Source organism: Pogona vitticeps, chromosome 3 (genome assembly GCF_051106095.1).
Source record: "Pogona vitticeps strain Pit_001003342236 chromosome 3, PviZW2.1, whole genome shotgun sequence".
NCBI lineage: Eukaryota > Metazoa > Chordata > Lepidosauria > Squamata > Agamidae > Pogona > Pogona vitticeps.
In genome coordinates this window covers 93,674,363-93,683,606 of record NC_135785.1, presented here as the reverse complement: position 1 = coordinate 93,683,606, position 9,244 = coordinate 93,674,363, and the positions used below count along the sequence as shown (strand labels likewise).

The window sequence follows — 9,244 nt, the reverse complement described above, 5'->3', positions numbered from 1 at the left end:
TCAGTCTTCTCATGTTGAAACCAGTTTTCATTTTTGAATCCAGTACATTGGAATTCTGGCTGGTCCAAAACCACCAATTAGTATAAGCAGTTATTCTCTTAAATAACAAGAAGTCTTCCAGATTGATACTTCTTCAAACACAAGGGTTTCAATCTGGAAGGAAATACGTCCCACCCATAAGTGAATAGACTTGCTTTTAGTTCATGTATTTATTTGGTCAACTAAATTTACAGCTGCAACAATTAAAATTAGGCCAGATATGATTTAAATTAGTAATGTTTCATAGATCTACTTGTCTAATTTTGGCACTGTCACACTGTACGTACCTGATGTATATGCATTGGTCATCTTGTGTTTAATACATTGATTTTGTATCTTTGTAAATTTTATATTTATCATGCTAAGGCTAATAAGGGACATGGTGGTGCTGCGGGTTAAACCTCAGAAGCCTCTGTGTTGCAATCGTAAGATCAAATCCACGTGACAGAGTGAGCTCTCGTCACTTGTCCCAGATCTTGCCAACCTAGCAGTTCGAAAGCATGCAAATGCGAGTAGATAAATAGGTACCACCATGGTGGGAAGGTAAAGGCGTTTCGTGTCTAGTCGCGCTGGCCATGTGACCATGGAAACTATCTAAGGACAAACGCTGGCTCTACAGCTTGGAAACTGGGATGAGCACCGCCCCCTAAAGTCAGGCACGACTGTCAAGGGGAACCTTTATCTTTACCTATGGCTAATGCAAATAAAATGTTATCAAAGTATTGGTGTGGAATGTATCTATCTCACCCATTATGTTGTCCTAGTACAGTACTATTTTACCATTGCTGTGACTTTTCATCAACATATCTTGGCACACACTTCATCTTCACGAATTCTATAGTGTGCATATAATCTAAATGGAGTGGACAAACTGTAGCACTCCAGATGTTGTTAAATTGCAGCTCCCACTGGCTATGCTGGTTAAGGCTACTGGAAGATACATTCCAACAAAACGTGGGGAGGCATAGGTTGCCCAATCTAAAGCCATCTTACTTTTAACTGATGTTGTTTAATTTTTTTAATGCTATCCAAAAGATTATGATTTTTACCTCTCCATTGATTTTTTTCAATTAATTCCTCATAGTACGTGAAAACACACCTAATATTTCCTGCGTACTGTAGCCAATCTGAATACTTGACTTAATTAATAGAGATACTTGCAGAACCATACTGGCCCTTTTCAAAGCTATTTCATGAACCTCTGTAACAAAATAGGCAAGAATATATAGGTGCACAAACATTATTTCAAGAATTCTATGTTCAGTTCATGAAATGAAATGGGCCACTTGAACTCTACAGTCATTCACTCAGGATCCAAAGTCCAATGCATGTGTATCACCCTGTGCCAGAAAAGAACTGACTACCTGCTATGCAAGACATTGGTTTAGAACCAGAGCGCCCAGCCTTAAGTCAACACCTTCTCACCCCAACTTCCCCATATATGAATTCATATCAGGAGAGTCTCATGCATAGGACCAGCCTTTTAAGTTAACCTGTTAACACGTTATGCTTGCCCATAAACTAGCGGCCTATATTTCCATGCTGTCCATGAAGGCAGGGAAGCCCCCTTCTCTGTAACCAGTACAGAAATACAGGCTAATAAAACAGGAAGTGGCTTCCATCAAACAAACTGACGGAGAAGGGACAAAATGATCTGTCTCTCTTTCACTGGCTCACTTATTTGCTTACATGAAATTCTACTTGGCAGGTACAAAGAAGGCTCCTTGCTATTGGCACTGGGTAAATTCCAGGTCATGTTTTATATGTCTGTACCACTAAGTACAGGAGGCTGAATTTAGGGCTATGGTGCTTCCCACATGCCTGATCCATTAGCCTGATGCAAGAAGGAGGAGGAGGAGGAAGAGAAAGCTATGTGTAATACATAGCATTGGTCAAAGACACTTTAGTCATATGTCAAATAGACCCACTGAAAACAATGGGACTTAATAATGACCAGCTTATTTCCCATAGGTTTAAGTGGGTCAACTCAAAGTATTGCCACATCTGGATTAAACACAATGAAGAGTACGACACATTACTTACAGATAAACTCCATTTACATATTGCAGAAGAGAGACAACAAACACCCTGCTCCAAAATGTGCCATCAGTTACATGCGTAAATTAGTTGGGACATAAGTGGTTATTCCCTTGAGAAAAGGCATAAAAATACAGTATAGGGGTACTTAAAAGTTCCCAGTCTCACTTAAGAGGTGCTTGAAATGGTGGATGGATTCCAAAGCACATTTGCACCAAAGAGATTAAAAAGACTGTCAACTCAGAACTGATTCAAATAAACTAGTTCTTTTTGAATAAACAAAATTTAAAATCCTAACACATTTTAACCCCTGGAATATGGAATGTTATGGCATAAACAATCTTTGAAACAAGAATATAAACAATATTATTTTCTGTATAATGCTGAAATATTTTTGCACAGTTGCACATGAAAGAGGAAAAAGACCCTAACCGTTGGACATTCTGCATGTGGCCAAAGGCAGGACTTCCTTAAATCCAACTAACTCAATAGACCACTTAATGTTATGTTTAATTTTTTTAAAAATAGTAGCATCCTATTTCCAAGAGTCTTTTGACAAGATGAATATTTACAGTTACATTCTTTGCACAGAGTTTCACAACTACAGTTCTTGATGCTCCAGAAGATGAATAAATATTTATACAAAAGAGTAAGTATGAAAGAGATGTGTTACGTTTTACTGTTAGGTCCTTTTAAGGGGATGTGCTCCTCTCTGGCAAGCAGAAAGACTATGCTGAAAGGTCAAGTGTGGGAAGCCCAATAGAATTCTAGGCAAATCACTAAGATTTTGCACAATGGAACGTTTTATTAAAAGTACACCACATTTTAGCTAGCAATTCCATAAGTTTAAGATATTATCCAGCTACAATAAGTGAAAACAAAGCAACTGCATTGTAACTGCATTATAAATATTATATAAGCAGTTATTTTAAATATATAATACTATATATTTAAGAAAAGCACAAGACTGAATGAAATGCTTGATGTACCAAGCAAGATAACACTAATAACCATTCAAATGTCTTAATACCAGGCGCTGACACATCACACGGCTTCTAGAACACCAGTCTTTTTTTTTAAATCATCGGCGCCTTCATTCATTTGCTTGCTTCCTGGCAAAGAGCCAAGAACAAATTCAGCAGTTGCTGACAATGTCAATGAGCTATTTATTTATTTATTTAATTTATATGCCGCCCACTCTACCCAAAGGTCTCTGGGCGGCTTACAGCAATTAAAATTCAATGCAATAAAATAAAATGATTAAAATACAATTAAAATACAATTAAAATACAATTAAAATTGCCATCATTAAGACCCACAGAAAATAATTTTCTTGTTTAAGACTTGCATTCTATTTCTTGCTTGTGTTAATATCAACCATTGGTTCTCCCAATGTTTCTTGACAAATATCACATCACATGACACTTTTTTCCTTGTTGACTAAAGTACTTTAAAATGGAGGCATCCCAATGGTGAATTCACGAGAGCATCACTACTACTGTTGCTAAGTCTTCCATTATATATAAGTGAGCACAATCAGAATCAAAATACAGGCAACAAACTTCGATCATATGTGTACCTTTGATGATCTGTGAGGATCTCGTTTCATTTGATTAAACAGACTAGGCAAGTATTCACTGTGGGCCTGTCCAGATTGGTGAATTTGGAGCAGTCTGGTTCACACGTAAAAGGTTCTTATCTTCAGTATGATCTATTTTATCTTGCACTTGAGCAGTTCTTCTGTTCACACTGGAGATGTTTATTCTCCTGTGAGAAGGGTCCACACAAGTGTTTGGACTGCCAGTTTACTTGTGAGTAAGGGGGCAGCGGCCGAGGATAGCAGCTGCACAAGGGTAGAACACTGGGGTGAAGGATGAAAGACGGAAGGGAGCCAATGTTCTGTCTTATTTTCACCCCTGCTGGGCGGGGCTCCCCCTGATGCATGCGACCCTGCAACCCCTCTCAGGGTTGTGCCACAACCAGAACCAAGGGGGCTGGAAATAATCACTGTGGATGTGTGGTGGGGGTTCAGCACTGTGCACCTGCACATTTTAGAGGGACCTTTGAAGGGAAGTAACCTCCCCCCCTTTCCCCTCAGCTGGGGCTGTGCTGCTTTGTGGGTGTGGAGCTCATGAAGTCGACATAGCTTCCTTCCATGCCTTTTCCCATGGCTGCTGTTATATATATATACCCAAACTAGCCATCTGCAGAAGCTACACAACAGGATACTGTAATTAGGACTTGTGCCAACAAATCTATGTGGACGACGCAATTTGGCTCGAATCAAACCGTACAAACAGTGATCCAAATACTGATCTATATACTTTTCTGGACAGGCTGTGTATCTCTCAAGGGCAATGAAGAGCACAGGTGTTTCAGTCTGTTGCCCACTTAATGAGAAAAAGGTGCAAAGAAAGAGCACATAATCATGTACTTCAAAATACTGCCTTCATAATAGTACCGTGGTCCTGAATATTTACTGGAATCATGAACAATCTAGCAGATGCTTAGAAGACTGCTGTGACAACATTCCCATAGTGAAAGACATGTTACACCCTCAATTACAAGGGCTAGACGTTAGAATTTAGGGTGGAGATAGATGTAACATTTTAGCAATGGCAGAAGTATTTTGAATGCTCATTCAAAGCAGCAAACAACTTCCTACATACTTAAAACATACACAAATTTGCCGTACCAATCATGCAGGACCAGCCCTATCACTAGGCAACTGCCTCAGGCAGCAGATTTTCATTGTCACGAAAAGCAAGAAAACATTATTTACTTTGCTACTATCATATTTTGACTCCAGGAATGAGGAGAGGTGCTGCTGGGTATTTTTGCCTCATGGGGGACGGGGAGGGAGGCAATGTCATATTATATGATATTTGTCAGGAAACCTATCCTAACTCATGGGGGGGGAGTGGCCTGGGGAGCGAGGTCACAGCAGCAAGTAGAAACAGCCTTTTTTTTTACTACAAAAGGTGAACAATTCTTTCCTAAAAAGATTTGATCAAAGAAAGCACCACAGCACTAATCCTCCCCATTCCTTTCGGAGGCAGGTGGCCACAGTAGTCCTGGGGCAGTTTTCTTTAAAGAAAATAAAAGGTTACAGACTTCAACAGGAGGCATGCCAAGCTAAACTCTGCCTCCCCCCCCCCAAACAAATTTATTTATTTAAAATATTTTACCTCATCTTTCTCCTCAAAAAGGACCTAATACAACGGGGGGGGGGGAGGGGGGATAAATTTGACAAACTGGGAAAAGAAGGCAATATGAAGCAAGATAAGAGAAATACCATCTGGATATAGTTCCTTTTTTGTAGGGACTACGCCTGAAAGGGAATTTAAGAGTACAAAAGCTCCATTTGGAAAAGGTCCATTCTATATGTGGCAAAAGGTTCTATCCCAGAGAGAAAAATACATACACTTATTCATTTGTAAAGGGTGAATTAGGAAATGGAATGCCCAAAGCAGCCCTTTGTCTATGTGTATGTCTTACAAATGATGCTAAGCATACTTTGTGCAGAATAGTCTAAAACATGTCTATTCAAAATTAAGCTCCTTGGAAATCACTGCATGTGCCTGAGAAGGTTAAATCACTGCACGTGCCTGATGAGTTACAGTATAATCCTACTTCTGTGATCAGGCCAAGAAACATTTTTCTCCAATATTTTGGGGTGAGATATCTATATTCATGAGTTGCTCTTAATCCTAGCTATACAGATTTACTTCAAAGCCCCATTTGTTCTGTAAGGTTTACTCCTACATCAATGCCTGCAGTTATCCGGATTTTCAGGCTTATTTGTTTTACATTTTGAAGTCTGGATTATTTGCATGATTTTGACATTACTGTATGCAACAGCAGAAAACCAAGATTGGATACGGATTAGAAGAGTGTGAAAAAAATAAATCTGTTAGTCTTGAATGTGCCATGCTACTTTTTGTTTTTTATATTATATTTTTATTAAATTTGATTGCATAAAAAATAAAAACAAAACAATGGTGCACTTCTCAGTGCAGGGACCATCCATTAATACAACACATATTTTGCAACGTTTCCTTCATCTTTTAAAAGACTCCTTATCCCTTTCAAAAATACATATATTCTTGACCTGGCTTCTGCCTTTTTCCTTTATTCAATACCGCATTTATAAATTCACCTCATATCTCATTAAATTTATATTATTCTTTACCACTCCTTTTAAAAAAAACTTTATTTCACATGTCAGTTTATTGTTAATCGCGATATTCCCGATTTCATGATACCATTGTTACTTTTCGGTTTATGTTTGTACTGTGTACTGTATACCGTATGTGACGAGACAACCTACTCCGGCTTCCATTTCGGTCATAAATCCCCGGGTGCAACCTGCCCTTTGCTCAGAGGGATCCTGCCCCTGATCGCTCGCCCTGTGGGTGCCTCTCTGAGCCATTCCTTCGCCACCTCTTTGGAAGCAATTTTGCACTCCGCTGGCGACAGAGACCTCTCAGGAGTGGCGGAACAAGCAAACAAACGCGGGCCAGCCCCAACGCCACGCCGCTGCCTTGAACCGGCCCGCTTCAGTTTCGGTGGCGCTGCGAGGCTTGGGGACTTCTCCGCAGCTGAACCACGAAGCGCCCGGGCCTTTCCACACCGCCCACCGCCTGCCCACCCCCCGGCTCGAGGCGGGCGCGCCACTTGCCCGTGGGCTCCCGGCCCTGCCCGCCCGCTGTCTCAGCCGAGCCTTTCCCAGCCGAAGCGAAGGGCCAGCGACGCCCCGGGTGGCCGGGCAGCGAGAACGGCAAGGGGGGCGAGTTACAGCCAGACGCTCGGCGCGACACGGGGCTCCGGAGGGGGCGCCGAAGCTGCTGTGTCAGAAGCCGGCTGGAGGAGGAGGAGGAGGAGGAGGAGCGGGAGGATGGCGCCAGGCGCGGGAGACTCGGAGCAGGTTCGCTACTGCGCCCGCTTCTCCTACCTGTGCCTCAAGTTCACTCTCATCATCTACTCCACCGTGTTTTGGGTGAGTGAGCGGGGGGGGGGGGAAGCAGCAGCCGAGCCGGGCCGGGCCGGCTTCCTTCAGGCGCTCCGGGGGCGTGGGTGTGGCAGGGGCACCGAGGGGGCGCCGGGGCAGGAGGGGCCGGGCCGGGACGAAGAAGGGCCCGAAGGGGGAACGGAGGCGACAGGGTTGGCGCGGGGGATCACGGCCCGGGCTGCGGCACCCCTTTCCGAGAAGGCGTCGCCCGAAGGGACCCCCCCACCCCTCCATCCACCTCGTCTCCAAGCTGGGTAAACCCAGGAGTAGAAAGACGAGGGAGACGGGAGACCTCGGGGGAATGTTTCCTGGATTAGGACACGCCCGCGTCCAGAACCGGGACAACCTGTCGACAGCAGGTGGTTGCGGTTTCTGGGGTGAGGAAGGAGCGACGGGCAGAGGCTTTTTGCAACCAGAAGGAAGGAAACACGCCCCGTCACTGTGAGGGCTGGAAAGCTGAGCTCTTGGAGGCTGGTGCGCTGAATCCCCGGGCTCGTTCATTTCACGGTGTAATCCCTCTTGTAGCACAAATTGAATCCTTTCTGGTCGTTCAGCAGCATCGTGCCCTGAAGGGGTTTCTCCCCCCCTTTAATTTTAAAGGGCTTGTTGGCACTGGTGTTTAAAGCAGAAGTAACCTGAACCTAAACAAAAAAAGGGAAAGCGTCCTTGCAGGAGTTCAGCATAATTATTATATGGGAAATGCCAGTGTAAAATTTTCAACCTGACAGATTAATGGGAGTCCAGACATTCTCCACATGGGTAGAGCAAGGCAGGAAAAGTAAATACTCCTGTTAATCAGAGTATGGCACGCCTGCCTTGTTTTCTTTCAGGGCCTCATTTCATGCGGCAGTAGCAAATCCCAAAATTAATGAGCTGTGGGAAGAATTACATCCTTCCTTTTAACTGTCTTGAATTCCCCACCATTCAGCCTTAGTGACTGACCTTCACCACCACCACTACCACCACCATCATGGTAGAACTGCACCGCTGAACGAGAGCCTGCGTCCAGCCCCTGTCAAGGAGGCACTGGTAGAGTATTTTTGTACAGTAGTTCCAGTATTAATGAGAACATATCTTTCTGGAATCTTTTTCTTCTCATGAACGGTTTTCTTCCTCCACATACGCTACCTGATTTTACTGTGACACCCAGACTGGCAAGTTATGGCAAACATCCACATCGTAGCCCACAAACAAACCATTTTGGTTTTTGTAGGAGATGTTGAGCATCTTGGCAAACTTTGGTTTCAAGAAAAAAAAATGAAGGAGTGGATTTACTTGCTGGTCAGCCATAACTAACTGCCAAACCAGAATGGTGTTATGGCTGAACTGAATCTGTGGCAGGAAGTATGTTTCTAAAGTAAGAACTCAAAGGGAACTGATAGTGTGTCTTCTGTTGGTGATCAACAGAGGAAGACCATGCATACCTACTCCCAATGAATTTTTGTTGTTTGTTAAGTCATGTCTGACTCTTTGTAACTCCATGGACCAGAGCTTTAGCTGTTTGTGTAATATTCCTTTTTCTTCTTGTTGTTGTTTAGTCATTTAGTTGTGTTTGACTCTTCCTGACCCCATAGGCCAGAGCACGCCAGGCACTCCTGTCTTCCACTGCCTCCCGGAGTTGGGTCAAATTCATGTTGGTCGCTTTGATGACACTGTCCAATCATCTCATCCTCTGTCGTCCCCTTCTCCTCTTGTCTTCACATTTTCCCAACATCAGGGTCTTTTCCAAGGAGTCTTCTCTTCTCATGAGATGGCCAAAGTATTGGAGCCTGAGCTTCAGGATCTGTCCTTCCCACTGAAGTAAATGGGCCTTATTTACAGGTTAATGTGTACAGTATATATGGTTGCATCCTGAATGGATCTTGGTTTGATCCTTTGAGATACCTCTAAAGAAATAGTGGATCTCACAGTGAGAGCCCTGTTAGGTTCGCTATAATTTGGTTCCAACTTGACAGCACCTAGTAGGACACATATTAGTTTTGTGTTAATTGCAAAGAGATCCTAGGTATGAACTCTTTGTAAATTTTAAAAATATCTGGAAAAGTTACAGAAATAGTAACATATTACTGACAATTGAAAAAGTTTGCCAATCCCAGTCAAAGAGACCGAGTAGTTAAGTTGGCTCAAAAAAACTCGCAGGTTTACTGATAATTCATC

At 43.0% G+C, this 9,244-nt stretch overlaps 1 protein-coding gene across 2 annotated transcripts in view; it reads left to right on the top strand.

Moving 5' to 3' along the window:
• The first annotated feature begins 5,000 nt into the window (after positions 1-5,000).
• The window catches only part of TSPAN15 (tetraspanin 15), a 42,660-nt gene continuing 38,416 nt past the window's right edge, over positions 5,001-9,244 (top strand). For both annotated transcript variants that reach the window (XM_072995214.2, XM_078390830.1), the window contains exon 1: positions 5,001-7,075. In XM_072995214.2, coding sequence (XP_072851315.2) covers positions 6,335-7,075 — 741 coding nt within the window. In that variant the 5' untranslated portion in view covers positions 5,001-6,334. The remainder of the gene's footprint in view (positions 7,076-9,244) is intronic.